At 41.6% G+C, this 19951-nt stretch overlaps 1 protein-coding gene across 1 annotated transcript in view; it reads left to right on the top strand.

Annotated features, from left to right (window-relative positions):
* Positions 1–359: 359 nt before the first annotated feature.
* zgc:153039 (uncharacterized protein LOC767698 homolog) overlaps positions 360–19951 on the top strand; it is a 33354-nt gene continuing 13762 nt past the window's right edge. The window contains exons 1-8 of the mRNA XM_053507453.1: positions 360–890; positions 4914–5048; positions 5443–5580; positions 5895–6200; positions 7217–7324; positions 7529–7640; positions 16966–17123; positions 17547–17629. Coding sequence (XP_053363428.1) covers positions 680–890; positions 4914–5048; positions 5443–5580; positions 5895–6200; positions 7217–7324; positions 7529–7640; positions 16966–17123; positions 17547–17629 — 1251 coding nt within the window. The 5' untranslated portion in view covers positions 360–679. The remainder of the gene's footprint in view (positions 891–4913; positions 5049–5442; positions 5581–5894; positions 6201–7216; positions 7325–7528; positions 7641–16965; positions 17124–17546; positions 17630–19951) is intronic.

Genomic DNA, 19951 nt, shown 5'->3' on the forward strand with positions numbered 1-19951 from the left:
CCTAAAACTAAATTTGTATGCAGAGATTCCTCTGGTATTGTGATTTTTTTTAAATTAAAAATTCAATCAAACTTTTTTTTTAATCAAATTTTTTTTAACTTTTAAAAACAGCAAATTAGATAGATAGATAGATTATTTAGATAAGTTTAATGTACTCTTTTCAGCTCCTGTTTCAGTAATCACTTCCGGTTTATAAGTCTATTGATCGACACCCTGGTGTCGGCTCCGAACCTCGCGTGCCGGTGAGGCTCCAAAAGGACGCCTCTGATTGGTTGAGCGAGCATTTTATCACGTGAGTCCTGGAGCAGGGACGCTCGAGAGCTTGTCACATGACCCGCCGCCTCAGGGCTGAGAGGAGAGAAACAAGAGGAACCGAAAAGAGCTAAAAACTCTCCTGGGTAAATTTATCACCAGGGTTTAGAGCGGTACAGGAACTGTCACACACACACACACACACACACAGAGTGAGTGTGTGAAAGAGAGACGGCGTGTTTTCTTGTGCTTGTTTTTGCGCTGGCTCGCGCGCGCGTGTCACAGACATAGAGAGAAATGATGGAGTTTAAATAACCGAGATAAAGTTGATCTGAGGAGCAGTGAGGTCTCCGTGAGTGTGTGTGAGTGAGTGTGTGTGTGTGTGTGTGTGTGTGTGTGTGTTCTGGAGGAGTGACACGGCCCTAGGATGAGTGAACGCACTCCGCTGCTGCACTACCGGCTCTCTGCGAGCGGGCACGAGCACACCGGAGAGCCACGAGCGCGCGAGGATGCCGCGGGGCGCGTGGCGGAGAGGCGGAGGTCCGGTCACGGCCAGGCGCACAAACTCTCCACCTTCTTCGGGGTGGTGATCCCAACCCTGCTCTCCATGTTCAGCGTGGTGGTGTTCCTGCGCATCGGTGAGTGTGTGTGAGTGAGTGAGTGTGTGTGAGAGTGTGAGTGTGTGTGAGAGTGTGTGTGACTGAGTGTGTGTGTGTGAGTGAGTGTGTGTGTGTGTGTGCGTGAGTGTGTGTGCGTGAGTGTGTGTGAGTGAGTGTGTGTGTGTGAGTGAGTGTGTGTGTGAGAGAGAGTGTGTGTGTGTGAGAGAGAGTGTGTGTGTGTGAGAGAGAGTGTGTGTGTGTGAGAGAGAGTGTGTGTGTGAGTGTGAGAGAGAGTGTGTGTGTGTGTGAGAGAGTGTGTGAGAGAGTGTGTGTGAGAGAGTGTGTGTGAGAGTGTGTGTGTGAGAGTGTGTGTGTGAGAGTGTGTGTGAGAGTGTGTGTGTGAGAGTGTGTGTGTGAGAGTGTGTGTGAGAGTGTGTGTGAGAGTGTGTGTGTGAGAGTGTGTGTGAGAGTGTGTGTGAGAGTGTGTGTGAGAGTGTGTGTGAGAGTGTGTGTGTGTGTGTGCGGATCGAATCCCTCCGTGTGTGCGTGTTATTAGTGTCCTGATGCCTGGAGTTGTTTTTAATTTCTTGTTTTGTTCCGCTGGTACTTTATTATTAAGTTTGTTGTTTCCATGGTTACCGACAACAACCGCGACATAATATTTATTTAATGTTAATTATATATCCCTAACCCTTTGATGACAGTAAATGTCTCCAGAAGTTAAAGCTTCAGTAAGCAACTTTTGAGATTCTAGTTAGTACTAGATATCTATGGACTCAAACTCTGCCAGGCCCACCCTCGCCCACCCTCGCCCAGCTCCGCCCCTCGCTCTCCTCCTAGACCCTCCCCATCCCAGGTTTGCCCAGAAAGATTTTTTCTTTTTATTAATTCTTTTTTTTTTTAATCTATGTTTCTCACACTTCATGCCTGCCTGAAACGGCCTGGGTTGCCAGATCACACTGACAAACTCTCACCTAGAAGGTTCTGGAACCCACCCACTCCCCAATGCAGCTCAAACATCTTCTTTACCGGTACTAGCACTTCCTAAGTGATGTCACTGCTGCCTCTCACAACTCCTCCCCTCACTAAAACCTGCTCTCAGGAACTTTATTATAAAAAAAAAACTTTTAAAAGTTTCATACTGTAACTTTAAGCAGGGAGATGAATATTAAACACCTCATTATGAATATAATGCTTCTAGTGTGTGTCTGTCTGTGTCTGAAGAGGTTTAGTATGTGTGTAATTGTGGATCATGTGCCACTGGAGGCAGTCCACCTTCACACATTCCAGAACTTTTTCAACACACACACACAAAATACAGAAGATTATGCAAGCTGGCTGTATTTGGTAAGGAGATCAGACCATTACACTTGGTGTGTGATTTGTCTGTGTGTGTGTGTGTGTGTGTGGGAGAGAGGTTGTGTGTAAATCAGATCAGCATCGTTGCTCAGTGAGGGCCGGGCGTGGGGTTCATGGGTGAGCTGTAGACTGGAGACATATAAAAATCACATGGATTACTAACATGATGATCCCCTGAAAGTGTTTTTTTTGTGTATGTGTGTGTGTCTGTGTGTGTGTGTGGTCTAAAGTAGTCTGCTTTCCTGAAATGTCTCATGTAGACATGAGCTTTAAACACTGTGTAGTGTAAACAGCACAGCAACGTGGAGATATCTGAGGACACCAGTATCTATACCCTATAGATTAGACATGTCCCACAGACCAAACATGACCACAGACCGCAGAGATCAGACGTACCCATTCCAATCATCCAATTCCAATAAATCTGCTAAAACACACATGCTGAGGGTCTCATAGCGCCACCTCTGTATGAAAGTACCTTTCTACATCTCTCTATACAGTGTGAGGGGACACGGTCTGCAGTGCTGGACTTAACAAATAATTATATCTGTATTGTTAATGCGTTTCTATTTCTTTATTATCTCATGGTCTCATGGTTTAGTAATGAGACTCATTTCAATATTAATCCTACTTAATCTCTGTGTGTGTGTGTGTGTGTGTGAGTGAGAGAGAGAGCGTGAGCCCACGAGTGTGTCACATTGTCTTGGCCGTGTTTGTTGTAGCCGGAATCTCGCATGCACAAACACACACCCTCACACACGACTTCACCTGAGCTGTTTATCCTCTTAACTTTCATGCAACACTGACGCACACACACACACACACACACGCTCCTGATATATTATCACCATAAGCTTACTCTCACTCAGTCCAGAGTGCAGCTTCTGTCTCAACTTATTAATCAATCTCACATGACCAGAGACAGATTCTCTTTCTCTCTCTCTCTCTCTCTCTCTCTCTCTCTCTCTCTCTCTCTCTCTCATATACACACACACACACACGAAAATAAAACCTATGTAATATTTTTTCTTTTGTCTCATTTATACCTCCTAGACTAAAACATGCTCACGGTAAGAGTCTGTTTTCTGTCTGCATGTGTATGAAGTTACATTTCTAGGAAAAGCTTTAATGACATGCGCACACACACACATACGGATGCATGCTCTTCCTGTTCCATTTCATTCTTTTGTACAATAAGTTACACGAACAGGTCAGGACATGGACTTTGTGCCTGGTGCTAATGTAGCTAATAAGTGACAAAGATACCTGCTTCTGCATGTCTCAGGCCACACCCACTTCTTCAGTGACATCACACAGGTGTGTTCACCTGCTTTAGGAGACGGTTAGACTTGCTGCCATCTATAAACTTTAACTGCCCTATAGGCTTCATCCCCTAGAATTGTATTTTTAGGCTCCGCCCACTATGCCCTTCCCTATATGCCTTATCCCCTAGACTTTTATTCTTAGGTTCTGCCTACTATGCTCTCTCTTTTAGGGTTCCTCCAGTAGACTTTTATTTAGTAGGCTCCCTAGACTCTACTCCTAATATAAAGTTTAATACACTCATGCTTGATGTGTGTGTAGGGTGTTTATACGTCATTAATCCTCTATTTAGTACTTACTAGTTGACACCTGACGAGAGATCTGTAAGAGATGTGCAGAAGTGCACCAGAGCTTCTTTCCTATGTATTATGCATATAAAGGGAGTGTGTAGATTATCTCATATGCCTGTGGTGTGTGCGTGTGTGTGCGTGTGTGTGCGTGCGTGCGTGTGCGTGCGCGTGCGCGCGTGTGTGCGTGTGTGCACGTGCATTGGCATGGCATTAAGCTCCTATCGCCTCATACACACGCTCAGCAGTGTGTTGTGTATTTCGTCAGTGTTTCTGTGTATGTTTAAAAACTTGATAACTGCTGGTTTATTATTTTTCTTTCTGCGCACCACATGTCCAGGGCAAATACACCAGGACATGCTCAATACACACACAGACACACACACACACACACACACACACACACACACACACACACACACACACACACACACACACACACAAACGCACACTCCTGTGTTCTTAAAATGCATCCTGGCCATAAAATCACTAGGACTTGTTAGTGCAGATGTTTGTGGTCTGCATCACACACATCTCCTCTTTTACTGACAAACAGCTGGATACAGTTATGTAGTCGGGGAAAAAAATAATTATTTCATTAAACAAATCAACATAATACACTTTAATATCAGTAGGTTTAGCCAAAGTCTAAAATCAGATAAATGTCTGTGGCCAGTCTTTCTGTTTCAATTAGCTACAAGGTCAGGAGGTCAGGAGTCTGTCTGTCTGTCGGTCTGTATTAACTTTCTCCTCAGTGTATCTGAATACTTTTTTATTTAGGCTTTTTCTATTTTTATTCATTGATTATCTTTATTTTTCTAAAAAAAACTATTTTTTTAATTAATTTTTTTATTTAATTATTATTATTATTATTTTATTTATTTTATAATAAAAAACTATTTTTTTTATTTAATTAATTGTTTATTATTATTATTATTATTTTATTTATTTATTCATGTATATAATCACTTGGTTATTTTATTTGATTTAAATTTAATGTGTGAACCCTATATTTTTTGATTAATCTTTTAATCTTTCAAACTGTTTGTTATTTCTATTGTGTGTGTGTGTGTGTGTGTGTGTGTGTGTGTAGGCTTTGTGGTGGGTCAGTGTGGACTGTACCAGGCCATGGTCATGTTCGTGGTGGCGTATTTCATCATCAGTATGACCGTGCTCTCCATCTGCGCCATCTCCACCAATGGAGCCCTGGACGCCGGGGGAGCTTACTGTAACGTCTCTACTGCATTATTATTATTATTATTATTATTATTATTATTAAATGTGTGTAACATTAGTGGGAGGAGTCCCCAGTGTCAGCACTGTGTAACAGTCAGAGATAAAGCTGGAACTGTAGGTTTTCCCACAGAGGAGTTTCTCAGTCACATGACCAGCTGAAAGGTTTTTTTGTCTCTTTAACCAGAGAGAGAGAATAGAGAGTGTGTTTAGTTTCTATAATGTGAGGGACGACAGGAACTCGCTCGCTTCAATAAATTTAAGTTGATAAAAAAAAATTATGTGTTGTTCTTTAATTAGAATAATGGTTGTGTTTGGTGTATGTGTTGGGGTTCTCTGTAACCCGTGTGTGTGTGTGTGTGTGTGTGTGTGTGTGTGTGTGTGTGTAGATATGATAAGTCGGGCTCTAGGACCGGAGTTTGGTGGCAGCATCGGGATCATGTTTTTCTTCGCCAATGTGTGCGGCAGCGCCCTGTACGTGCTCGGGCTGGTGGAAGCCATTCTCTCAACCTTCGGGCAACCAGAGGGTAAGTAGGGGTGTGAGTGTGTGTGTGTTTGTGTATGTGTCCATCACAGTGTCAAAGTACCAGTGTAAAGGCCCCAATCAGTGTGTGTCAGTGTTTAAGCAACACTAACCTGATTACATCAGTACATCATGTGTGTGTCAACCAATTTATCATCCAATCAGAATCCAGACGCTAATACGAGAAATTTTTTTTATAAAAAGTAAATATGGAGGTGATCAGGATTAATACCAGGACTGATCTTGATCTCTCTGTATATTTTCTATATTTCCTTTACTTTAGCATTTTTCCTCTCTGTCTGTCTCTCTCCCACTCAGAAGACTTAGGCCACACCCCCCAGTACGCGGTGATGCCTGTTGGTTATTGGTGGTCTCTGCTCTACGCCAGCCTTATTCTGCTGCTGTGTGTGTTGGTGTGTTTGATCGGCGCTCGTATCTATGCCAAGGCCACGTTCCTCATCTTTATGGTGGTGATGGTGGTGCTCTTCACCATCTTCATCAGCTTCTTTGCCGTCAGACCTCGCAGCGTCCTGCTGCCGAGCATGCTGGGAAACTCCAGCTCCGTACCCACCACCGCCAACTTCACTGGCTTCAAACTTGACACGCTGCTCGGGAACCTCAAAGGTGTGTGTGTGTGTGTGTGTCGGCCAAAACACAACATTGGTACTAATTTTTTTCTATTTTTTAGTTAGTTATATATACATATATAATACAGAATGTTTTCGCCAAAGAAGCTCTTTCTGAAGTTTCTTTAACATGATAGTGACCAGTCTTGCTTCCTTAAAAGTTTCAAGTTGCCAACTTCAGCCATTTTGGAGAGATTATTATTATATATTTTTTATGTGACCCAAAAATGGCAATTCTTCAGCGGTATATTGTCACTTCAGACAATAATAATTTAAAATGCAAATGATTCATATTTCTGTATGAGTATTGATGGTCAAGTTGGTGTAAGCTTCTAGAAGCATACAAACTGTAAAAAGTGTTGCTTAAATTGTTTTTTGGAAAAAGCTTTAAAAAGATCTGCCGTGTCCGTAACCATGTCAAATCCATGATAAAATATTTTAACAATTTTGGATTTTAGAGTAATAGACTTTTTCAGGTTTATGTCTTTTCATGTGAAATAAATCGACCAAGTTTCATCTGTAGGTCGATTAAGATGATTGAAAAATTTGAATAAAACAAAATTTACAGACACTTAAACATAGCAGGGCATGAAATTGTATTTATCTAATGTGGTTCTTTTTATCTGATAAAAATATAAATGTGTATGAATATTTACACAAAATGAAGCATGAATCAGGAGACAAGAAGCGTTAAGTATTATGACAAATGATGTTATGATCTTATCTGAAAATTGGATTTTTCACATGGTGAGACACTTTTTTAGCACAGACACCATGTTTTAGCTGTGTGTGTGTGTGTGCGCGCGCACCTTTTGGTTTACTGTCTGGATGTTGAAATCAAAATCAGAACGAGTAGATGAGGGGAGGAGCCTAACTGTAGTACCTGTAGAACATTTTCCTCAGAATTGTGGATGTTGCTAACGTCTAAACATATTGTCAAATTCTTCATATCATTATAAACTGTGTGTGTGTGTGTGTGTGTGTGTGTGTGTGTGTGTGTGTGTGTGTGTGTAGCGAATTACACAGTGGACTACACTACAGGAATGACGATGACGTTTGCCACTGTTTTTGCGGTCATGTTCAATGGATGTACTGGAATTATGGCCGGATCCAACATGTCAGGTGTGTGTCCCCGTCCGTCCGCCTGTGTGTCCCCGTCCGTCCGCCTGTGTGTCCCTGTTCCGTGTGCAGAAAAGTTGCATATTACAAAAACTATATTGTGTTTGTGTATGTGTACTCATTTCAATGAAATCATTCCATATTGTGTGTGTGTGTGTGTGTGTGTGTGTGTGTGTGTGTGTGTGTGTGTGTGCGCGCGCACTTTAGGTGACCTAAGGAACCCGAGTTACTCGATCCCTCGTGGAACGATCACTGCCGTCATCTTCACTTTCATCACCTACAACTTGCTCAGCTTACTGGTGGCCTGCACCTGTGACAGGTATATAGACACACACACACACACACACACACACACACACACACACACACACACACACAACACAGTGTGCCTTAAAGACCTCAGCAGTAGCAGTAATGCATTAGTAGCTCTCAGAGCTCTGCCTGGAGTAGAAGGTCTGATCATCACTCAGATTTACTGTGCAGTAGATCAGACTGTGAAAACACTCGACTCTTAACATGAAGTCCGTGTAGAGCTCGAGAAATGCTTTGTCTCAGTCTGGTACCAGCAGGAAATCTAGCAGTGGAATTACATACAAGCTGCAGACGACAAGCTGTGTAAACTGACTCTCATGTGAGGAGAATTGCGGTACTCGAGGTGTGATGTAATGAAAGCATGCCGAAGTCTCCAGACCTGACGATAGATTCTGATTTGTCTCGGCTGGTTCAAGATGCTCTCCAAACAGTGGTGTTAGAGGGAAGATGTAGAAAGTGACCCTTTTCCTTTTCAACAATATTTTTATGGATTTTAAAGAAAGGAAAAGTGTAGTGTCTTAATGCACACACTATAAACCCCTTGTAAAGAAAGAGATTTCCCACAGCTGCGTAGTTTAGAGATAACCGGCCCCTCACTTTTTCCACAAATAATTTAACTGAATAATTTGCGTTCTCTCGTGGAGACCCAAAACGACTACATTGGACTCGTTAGTTAAAGGAAGTTTTTTTAAAAACTTATTTTTAAGTTATGATTTCATCTCTAATGTGAGGGGGAAAAAGGGGAAACTAGGGAGTGTATTTCCCCAGGGTTTAGAGGTACAACTGGTAAGTATAGAGAAAACAAAACCGGTCCCAATATAGAGCTGTGGGGTAAAGCTCAGGCAGGAGGAGCTCAAGTTGATGTATATTTTCTTTTTTTAAATAATTTATGATGACAACCAGCCTCTTGCTTCAGCCTGAATTTGGTTCCTAGGCTAAGACAATATAAAAGGATCCTGTGATCAAGTCAGTTAAACTCAGATGTGAGATCAGACATAATGGTACAGTAGCTAGAACCAAGTCACTGACTGAAACGTGTCTAAGGTCACATTTTTACTAGGACCAGACAGACACTAGGACCATCAGCATCCCAGTTTTTTAGAAGGAAGAACATCTACAGCAGGAATAAGTTTCATATGTTATGATGCGAGCTAACGGAGAAAGTGGCAGACGATCAGATTGAGACAGAGAAGCAGAGCGTACAGTGGATTCAGACGTCTCTTAGACTGGTGAAGGAATGGTGGATCTATTGGCTTTAACTTCATGAAAACTGCCCAAGGTGTGGAGTCTCTGCTGGGTTTAGAGATGCAGTATTACTTCTGAAAAGCGTTGTGGGATGTTTTTGGTGGCGGGGAAACATATCTATGGCTGGTTTTACAGAGAGCTGAACTTTCTCAGACAATGTTTCAACACATTCTATAAGACTGGAGGTTCACGGCTCTCACTTTTACGCTCTGCAAAGTACATGTTTGATTATAGAACCAGGGCCGAGATTGGACTTTAGGTTGTTCTCGGCAGTCTGGCAGTAGAGGAGTTCCTACTGATGGAAAGTGATTTAGGAAAGTAACCTGGTAATGTGGAATCAGACACACTTGGTCTGTGATCTGATATACAGACACACTGAAAATCCACATCGCAAAGTGGAAAAACTAAGGAAAGCAGGTCAAATCAAGTTTGAATGTAAAGTAAAATGTACTTAAATGTGCAGATGCCCCTTAAATCATGGACTTGTGTAAACACTCCTTTGATTCGGGTGCTGGGGGTTAGTGTACAAAGCAAGACAGGAAAGTTCCACTTTAAATAGCAGAACCTCAAGGCTTTGTAGTTTTCCATCATGAATATCCAAGAAGTCTAGTACACATGATGTAATAATAGTTTTATAATAAAATCATTCATGTGTTAATAAGAGCAGGTTCAGAGCGTTGTATTCTGATAACGGCTGGAACTCCAACGATCAGAGATTCTGGTGATTAAACCTTCAGTCACTTTACAGAAATCAGGAAGCGCTGTGTTAAACATCTGTAGACGTCTCCTAATCCAAACTCGAGTGCAGAGAGAATTAAAGATTAAAGAGGCGGTGTTCTCCAAAACTCAGGCTGCGCACGGCTACAACTTGGGGCGGGGTTTTAGAGAGAGATGGCTGCTTATAAGCTAGGACAGACGATACGAGGCAGGCGGTGACGCAGGTGACGCAGGTGGCCATCAGAAAGCTGCTGAGAAACTCGCAGGAAACAAAACTTAATATCAACGCTGGTTTTTATTCAGAACGTCTGAAGCTGCACATTTACAACATTAACACAGTGTCACGGGATTCTGCAGAATAGCTGTGTGTGTGTGTGTGTGTACCGTTTGGAATTTGTGCCACTCACTCCTCACATGACCTTGGTGAAGAGAGGAGGGTGGGGTTGATGGAAACAGGCACTGCAGAGTAAAACCGAAGGGGCATTTTTTTTAAACCCTGCAGTAGTGAAACCCTCGTACAGAAACCTGCTGTTGTGTCTGAAGTCATTGTGCCGAGACTGGAATCTCGCTACGCCATCGGCTTTAACAACACACACTCGAACAGCTTCCCGTACGTCACGCTTTACACCTCAGAGCTGTAGGAACACTAGCTGCTCTCTAACATCACTGTAAAGACTTATAGAAGAGAAGGTGGTGTGTGTGTGTGTGTGTAGGTTATATTTCTAATGTACCGCTGCAGTAAATTACACTTATTTGTTTGTTAATGAACCCCTACTTTCGGTCGCTAAAAAATAAAGTTCCTGTTCTAACACATTGTTCTTACAGTGCCGTGGAAAAGTATTTGCTCCTTCCTTATTTTAAAATTGTTTAGTTTTTTTGCATATTAGTCACATTTAAATGATTGAGTTCATCAAACAAATGGTATTACACAAAGATAAACTGTGTAAATACAAAATGCTGTTTTTAAATAATGATTTCATTTATTCAGGGGGGAAAAAGCTGTTCGAACCTTCCTGGCCCTGTGTGAGAAAGTAATTTCCCCCTAAGCCTAATAACCGGTTGTGCCACCCTTGGCGATTAACGACTGCAATCGCGTGTTTGCAGTAACCGATAATGAGTCTTTCACATTGCTGTGGAGAACCTTCGGCCTGCTCTTCTTTCCAGAATTGTTTGTCGCATTGAGGGGTTTCCAAACGGCCTGTTTAAGGATCTTGATCAGATTCAAGTCTGGACTTTGACTCCAAACCTTCATTTAAATTTATTTTTTTGATTGTCAGTGTGTTTCAGATCATCGTCCTGCTGCATGACCCGAGTGGGCTCATGCTTCAGCAATTACCTTATTACTTCTGTTATGTTATATTATTGTTTCATGTAAACAGATGTGTGTGACTGTTGATGACGTGAGGTTTTCTGCACAGAAATGTTTATATAAGATTTAACACTCCAGTGAGGCTGTAAGTTTAGGAGTTCTGACATCTTCAGGAGTTCAGGCTTGTTGGCTGACAAAGACAATTTTACAGTTTTTTTTTTAAATTTATTTTTAGTAAATATAAACAAAGATAGCTGTGAGCTTTGTATATTAAATTGACCTCCTGCTCGTGTGTGTGTGTGTGTCATGCAGAGCTGTAAACCTGTGCATCAAACCGTACTGAACTTCCTCTTTCAGAACAACAATGGAGAAAAATGACTTCTGTTCATTTTTTACACACACACACACACACACACACACACACACACACACACACACAGTATACGTTGCTCAAAATAAATTCAAGTTTTATCATAATGTCACCAGTTCAGTGCTGAGCTTTTAAATCCTAAAGCTCTCCTGAAGTCAAGCTTGGTGTCTCAGAGCTTTATTTTCTTTAGTTCCTCAATTTTCTGGACACCAGTAAGACAAAATATCTTTAAAAATAATAATAAGAAAAGAAACTGTTGTGATCATTCAGTTGAATGCTGTTTGTAATGTCTATGCCCCACCCCTAGGGGGCGCGTCTGGTTTTAAAATAGCAGCTCATTGGCAGGAATTATTTATTTTTTGCCTGTACATCTTGGAGTGACGAGTGATGGATTAGCCAGCTCAGACCTCTGAGGTTTAACAGGCGGCCTGGAAGAAGGTGAAGGACCGTAACCATGGGATTCCAGCAGGGTCGTCGGATTCACTTGGCCTTAATAAATTATTAGATATTTAAAATTTCAGGATTTTATTAAAGCCATCAGTCAACGTCTCATGAGCGACCGATCAGGATGTCACCCTCCAATTTACCAGGAGATCGACTTCTGGTCGTCATGGTGATGAACCAGGATGGTGATTACACTTTAATAATGCGTACCTGTGGGAATGAGGACAAATGTTAAATGTTGTCCCGGGTTTAAAGGTGATGATTGATAAAAGGGGAATTAGTGGTAGTACCTGAACTTACCAGAAGGTGGTGCTGGAAGGAAGGTCTCTGCGAAGCTGTGAACCTATATACCATAGATTCCACAGGAACAGGATGATGGGTGGATGGATGGATGAAGGTAAAACCTACCTGTTTAGTCTTTGACTCGGCTGCAGGTCATGAGGAGAACCTTTACAACCGTCATGTGAAACATCTGCACTGTAAAGGTTCTTCATCTTAGAACACATTCTCTTCATCAAGTTCCTCTCAGAGTGTGTGTGTGTGTTTGTGCGTGTGTGTGAGAGGTACAGCAGGGAGTGTGGATGTGACATCACATTGGGGGCACTCGCACATTTATTTCTTATTCGAATGTACATCACCGCACTGCTGAGTTCTGCGTTCTGATTAGCGTCGATTAATTTTCCATAACGGTGGAGCTGCACATCACAGATTCACGTTAATATTAATTACTAAAATTCTTTCTTTCATTTTTATTTCCATTGTTACTTCTTATAGTTATCCTCCTTAAGGATACTCCTTGTTCTTATAGGCCACGCCCCCCCAAATTGAGTAGATTGGCGTTTCTTCTAGATTTGTTCTGAATCTGCAAGACTAATTTCTCTGTTCAGTTTCAAACTTATTTATGATATAATATCTACTACAATTCAGATTTTAGGACACGCCCCCTACCAAGATGATAATGTTTATATGCATGGAACCTTGCCATGCAAATTGTTCAACCCAGAATTACCATTTTGTGTGTGTGTTAGAGTTTATGTATTCATTACAGAGCGAGTGTGTAATTGTATTAACTGAAATCTGCTGTCCTTCTATTGTTTAGCTATCACCACCACACAGCTCTCCAGCCCCTGGTTCTCTCTCTCTCTCTCTTTCTTTCTTGTTCTGTCCCTCATTCCAAATGGTTGGTACCAACACACGTCTCTGCTGCCTGCTTTCTGTCCCCTTGTTCCCTCTCTCCCTTTGTCCCTGTCTTCATGTCCCGCTGTCACAAGGCTGCAGAAATATGGCTTTGGCTTCTCTCTCTCTCTTTCCCCCCCCTCTCTCCCTCTTTCTCTCTCACATTATTTCTCTCTTTTTATTTCTCTCTATCCAGCGCTCTGAAGCGTAGCGAACAGAGAGAAAGTGAGAAAGAGAAACAAGATGCCTGAAAGAGGGAGGTGATGAAAGATTAAGAGATTGGAAAGAAGTAGAGAAACTGGAACAGAGCATCTACGGACTAAAAAGGAGAGGAGGTAATAGAAGGAAGAAGAAGAGACAGATAGAGAGATGCAGACAGATGGAGAGAGATGGATAGAGTGCAGTAGAGATCTCTGCTGGGCTTGTTAGTTATTGATTTCATTTAATGATCCAGCGCCTGACTTTCTCCAGGGAGCACTTAACTCAACCACAGTGTCTCTCTCTCTCTCTCTCTCTCTCTCTCTCTCTCTGTGTATGTGTTTCTCATTGTCTGTTTTTCTCTTTATTTTTTCCTCTTCCATTCTTCACTTTTTTTTCTGCATCTCTCTTTCCCTCAACCTTTATTTCGGTTTCTCTTTTTTCTTTCTCTCTGTCTCTTTATTCTGTCTCTCACTCTTAACCTCTTGCTCTCTGTTTCACCTTTTGTCTTTTTATTCTGTTTTCTCCATGGCAAGACACACACACACACACACACACACACACAAATACAGTGTGTGTGTGTGATGAACAGGTGTGAGGTTAAATGTATAAAAAGGTCAATCGCAGGATATAAATAGTTGAATTGATAAATTAGTGGATAATTGGATGTAAGAACAGGTGGATTGTGGGATATAAACATTTGATTGATAATTAAAAAAAGTGTTAATTGATAATTTTAAAGTGGAATAGGAAAAAAATAGGAGAAGGAACAGGTGGAGGTAGATTAAAACCAACAGCTTGAAAGATGGTGGATTTAATTGATTGCTAAATTGAATAAATGTATGGAGAGAGAGAGAGAGATGGATGGATGGATAGATGGATGGATACATAAAAGAATCCAGTTTTTTCAGTTAATAATGTGAAGTGGATGGGAGAAATGGGATTAGATTGGTAAGGAAGCGGATGGCAGAAACATGAAATAAATTGTAAGGAACATGATAAAAGGGAAAGGTGGAGGCAGGGAAAGGAATCTTGTGAACAAAAAAAAATGAAGTATAAGGGATGGGAATGTTTTGTGATTGGAGCAGTGGGGGGGGGGGTACTTGGTAAGAGGACTTTTAAGGGCAGGAATAGAATATGAATAGGAACAGACAGTTTGGGGAGGGGTCTGTAGAAACAGGAATGAGCTGTTGGTTTGGGAAGGAGCAGGAGGATAGGATGTTGGAGAAGGTAGTGGTGAGGACAGGACTGGGGTTTTTGTGAGGAACGAAAAGGTGAAGGTGGGGATTTAAAAGTGTCTGGTTGGATAAGTTGGTGTTTTGACTGATGAAAGGGTGGTTGGATTAACTGATAGGTCAATTTTTTTTCCACAGTAATGGAATTAAATACAATGCAGTGCAGGGGGAGGGGGTGATGGAGGGGGGTGGCACTACAGATAAAAGGAATATAACTCGATGGAGCAGAAGGGATGAGGGTGGAATTTTATGGGTTAAGTAGGTAGGGGGCAGTAGTGAGGGGGTGGTAATGTTAATGGATTAGAAATATGTGGAGGAGAAGGAAACGGAATAGAATTGAGAAAGAGGGAGAGAAAAGAGATAAACGTGATTGAAAGGGATTTTGTGTCATGAACCAGAAGGGGTTGGAAAAAAGGAAAGGAAAAGAAGGAGAGGGGGAAAAAGGAAAGAAATTAGTAAAAAGCAGTGGACTGGACTTTAAGGAAAGGGAGGGGAATAAAAGTGAAGGTTAAGGAACAGAAGATAAAGAAGAAGAAATTGGGGAAATGTGGAAGTGGGAAATGGGAAGTGTTTTTTCTCTCCCAGCCTTGAACATCCTCACGCCGGCTTTATAAGTAACTATTCAATTCAATTCACTTTAATTTTATTTATATAGCGCTTTTAACAGTGGTCATTGTCTCAAAGCAGCTTCACAAAAATGAAATAATTTTTAAAAAGGAAATATTTGGAACTGTGAATGTGTGCGAAAAATGTGTCTAGACAATAATGAGATGAATGAACGATAAATGAATGATGAATAAAATGTCTCTGATGAGCAAGCCAAGGGTGACGGCGACAGTGGCAAGGACGAACTTCCTGAGATGGTAATAGGAAGAAACCTTGAGAGAAACCAGACTTAATCAGGGAACCCATCCTCATCTGGGTGATAACAGATAGAAATAACATCATGTGTGTTGTGCAGGTGAAAGTTCAATATAACAGAAGTTATTTAAATTAACATGAAGTCCAGTTCAGCACAGGGAGTCAGTAGGTGCAGAGGGCAGATGAGGTCTGGATCACTGGGAGCACAGGAGCAGGATGTGTAGCTCCAACCATAATAAAGCAGAATCCAGCTGGAGCTGGTCCTTCTCTGGATGCCTCAGAAACCTCACAGGGTTGGCCTTTGTCTACTGTAACTGGCAAAATCTCCAGATGCCTCAGGATGAAATTAGGGTAGAAAAATACAGAACAGATGGAGAGAATTAGCGTAGTTCAGCCATTCAGGATGGATGTACTGGAGTATGAGGTTATGGGATGAGTTACGCGTATGCCCGATTGAAGAGATGCGTCTTGAGTATACTTTTAAACTGGGAAACTGTGTCTGAGCCCCAAACACTGTCTGGAAGGCTATTCCAAAGCTTTGGAGCTAAATATGAGAATGCCCTGCCCCTTTTGTAGATTTTGAAATTCTGTGAATTACCAGATAAACCTAGTGTTAGTATGTGCCACTGATGGTTAAAGAGTTTGTAGAAACAGTTAAAAAGTTAAATCTAAAAATAATCTGCTGCTCTATCAGTGTAATCAGTGATATTATTTCAGGTTGAAGCAGAACTCTCTGTCTAACTTATTAACAAAGAAACTACGTTCTGTAAAGTTGGGTATCTTACACCAAGTTGTACTTCTCTCATCATAAGACAAATACACTCCCTGTTCAAAGTAGATTATTAAATCCAGCACACATGACTGTTCATGACATCACTTCTACTCAACATTATGGTTTTAGTGCACAACACTGTGCGTTTTTTGTGTCTTTTGCATACTCTATGTAGAAAACTTTTTTCTATTTATGTAAAAGAATGTGGTTTGATTCCCTGGAATTAACACGTAAAGGAAACGGTAAGAGTTGTTAAACGAGGAAGTGTTAGTTAGTTAGTGAGCAGTGTTCGGGGATGTTACTTTTTAAAGGAACTAATTACATTACAAAATTACTGTCTTTAAAAAGTAATGTTACATTACAGCGTTACTTTCTGGTAAAAGTAACTAGTTCGAGTCCTTTTCCATTCCATGCATGTTGTTTTAATCAAGACGTTTATAATTATTCCACCATCATCACTCGGTGAAGTTTGGCCCATAATCTGTTAACTACTAATACCCCATGTCACCTACGCAGTTTCGCACAATGGCCGTAAGTACGGTTCATCATCACTCGGTGAAGTTTTGGCGCTGTGATAATGTTTACATCTTTCCGTGCATCGGCCCTCGCATAGTCAAACCGCACAGGTGAGATAGGGGTATAACAGCAGGAATAACGGGGGGGGGCGTTCGGGGGCAGGGCTTGTAGGATGTTTTTCACACGCACACTTATGGATTGGGAATGACTGCTGTCTGGCTCATGGATTACATAAATTGTCTCAAAAACGGATTACATTTTTGTGAAAATAATTAAATAACTGAGTACTTAAATGGCGGACCTAACGCATTAGATTACTTGTTACATCAAAAAAGTAATTCGAGTACTTTAACGTGTTACTTTGTACTTTGTTACTTTGTAACGTGTTACACCCAACACTGTTAGTGAGTGGACTCGATGTTTCTTATAGAACTCAGTGTTTAAACTCCTCCCTCTCTCTCTCTCCCTCTGTCTCTCTTTGTTTTTTAGAGTTCTGTTACAGAGGGACTACAGTTTCCTGCAGGACATTAATCTGTGGCGTCCACTCGTCTCCATCGGCGTGTACTCCTCCACTCTCTCAGCCGCCATGAGCAACCTGATCGGCGCCTCACGCATTCTGTTCGCACTCGCCAAGGACGACCTGTTCGGTGAGTGTGGGTTCTGATCCCATCACGATCACCAGTTAAATCGTTACACCTGTCCTCTTACTCCTGAAGGGTGAGACGTTTTGTCCAAGAGACAGTTTTTCGACTTCCTTACTGAACATTACACGCTGTACGTCAAGGAAATATGACTGAATTCAGGAGCTTAAAGATCAAACAAGATGAGTGATTGGTTGCACGCTTGTGGGTCAGGACTACAAGTTACAACTTGTAATTTACAACCAGTAAAATCACCAAAAACACCACAGGGAGCTGACATGCTGGTGTACTAAGAACCTCTGCCGTCTTTGCTCTAGAGCTGGTCAGGTTTCTCTCGGGTGATTAACAGCTGAATGACTTTTTCGATTAAGATTATCTCTTTATATTCTTTATTCATTTCATTCTTTTCTTCTTCATCTTGTCCTGCAGGTAAAGTCCTGTCTCCTGCTAGCAAAACCTCTGGCAGCGGGAACCCCTGGGTCTCGGTTCTCATCTCCTGGTTCCTCGTGCAGGTGAGGGAGAACGAGTGCTGAATGTAATGAGGTGATGAAATGTTTTGTGATGTTTGTGTGGATGGAGGTGGATCCACTAGAGGGTGTCTCTTTTTCCTTACTAACAGATGAGAAATTCCTCGCTCCGACCCTTTCCCTGGCACCACCCCATTCCTCATTTTTTTTCCCTTGTCTTTCTTTGTTACCAGAGTTATTATAAATCTCTCCATGCGCACACTTTGAACCTCACGTGTACACACACACACACACACGCAGACAATGTGGGTGAAAAAACCCACATGACCATTCCAGCCCTAATTAGTCATAAAATTTGATTTCCGGCTCTTTAAGCAGATCATTATGGTCATGCATCTTAAAGGGAAGAAAAAAAATGGAGAGAGAGCAATCTGGAGCTGGTCCAGAATCTCCTGCGAGGTCAATTTGCTTCCTGCGAGGACGGAACATTTTGTCTCCTCTGTACAACTGCTGAATATTAAAATCTAAATTAATCAGTAAATGTGATCAAACTCTACATTACTGCAGAGACGTGCTGCGCGTCTGTCGTAGCAGAAATCAGCCGCGACTCGATGCGTGAACGAGCGAAAACACGGCGACTGTGAAAGCAAGTGAAGGGGCTGTTATTCATTCAAGTGAAGCAAAGTTATTAGTGCTCGATCCTCTCTTTGTGAACAGTAGCGCAAATCACACGACACGAGAATAAGATAAGTGCGGAGTGATGAAGCGGAGTTACTCTGCCCATCCTGATGTTGATCATTTTCCTATAACATCGTGTTTCCAAGTGTTTTATTTCTCCTTTGAGCACAGCAATATAAAGATAGTTTTGGCCTTGTTAATATGAAGCGAGTGAGTTCCTGTAGTCACTTATGTTACAGCAGCTGTAAACCCTCGTTTTCTCACATATTCACTTTATTCTCTCTTTTCAAGTTAATGAAAAACCTGAGAAACTACAAACCCCTCCTTGCTGAAGATGCTGGACTTGTTAAAGTACAGTCCAGTTTTCTTATTCACAATTCTGCTACAAATTGATAATTTTTTAAAAAGTTGTTGCTTGTCTCGTCACAGTCTCTTGCCACAACTCGTCTTACTCGCCAGCGTCGGTTTTGGTTCGTGCACACTTATGTACAGAAGACCACGAATACACCTGCAGAAACACACGGCAAAAGTTAAAGCTTCACCACAAGTTTTTAGTCAGATTAGTGAACACACACGTTCCTCGGTTCAGTTTATTTATTCAGAATGTTTTTTATACAACAATTTAAGCCGCGTTTAGAGCTGCGATTGATGAGAGTGCCAAGTGCCTCCCAATCTGCCATTCTTTGATGAAATCACTCATTAGATCATAAAATGAACAACCTGTCCTTGACTTACAAACAAATTCCGCTCCTGGAGCAGGTTCTTAAGTCGGATTTGTTCTTAAGCCCAACAAAGTGACTCTTATACACCTTTCACACGAATATACATTGTAAAGCATTCCAATCCACTTAAATAAATCTCTGTTTTCTTTCCCCACACTGCCATCATGTGGCAAAAATTGTACTCGACGTAAGGAAATCAATTTCACAGTAAAATGTGACATGTAACAGTGTTGTCTCTGTGCCTTAAATCATGAGGAGAATCTCAGACAACATTTTTGTCTCAGAGCTGTTTTACATTGTATTGGACTGTGAACTCGTTGAGGATTGTCCAATATTAGGAGTATTCTCTATCAGAACAGCTTTACAGGACAGACATTTTCTATCATCGTGCTCCCGGACTGATTCATTGAAACCGGTGAGGCCGACTGATTTCTCCCGCACACACACATTTACAACATACTGGACTATAGACCTTTTATACATTCACTTACACGCTAAAAATATTGTATATAATTGTAAATATTGGTATCTGGTGCACTGCAGTGTCTATCTTTGTCAGTACACTTGACCTTTTTCAGCAATTTGTTGTCATCTACGAAGGTACAGTAGATGTGTGTGTGCTCAGAGCCTGTGCTGCTCAGTCAGCTGAAGTCCACACAGACGTCTTTAACTCCTTCCTCATACAGGAGACTGTTTCACCCCTTTAAACTGCGTACAAAAAGACCAGGTACTGAGGGTGAGGAAACGGGACAGCAGCCATACTTAAAAAAACTCTCCTTCTACCGTGTGTGGTACAGTGTGGTACCATACGGGCAGCTGGTGAAAGAACATCACCGTCTATTGGCAAAATAACGACCTGGACCTGAACACGGGGGAAAAATATAAAGAGCTCATTCTGGACTTTCTCTCTGCAGCCCTTGACTATAAGTGGGACTGAGGTGGAGCAGAGGGACAGTTTTAAATTCCT

The sequence above is a fragment of the Clarias gariepinus genome, chromosome 11 (assembly GCF_024256425.1).
Source record: "Clarias gariepinus isolate MV-2021 ecotype Netherlands chromosome 11, CGAR_prim_01v2, whole genome shotgun sequence".
NCBI classification, from domain to species: domain Eukaryota; kingdom Metazoa; phylum Chordata; class Actinopteri; order Siluriformes; family Clariidae; genus Clarias; species Clarias gariepinus.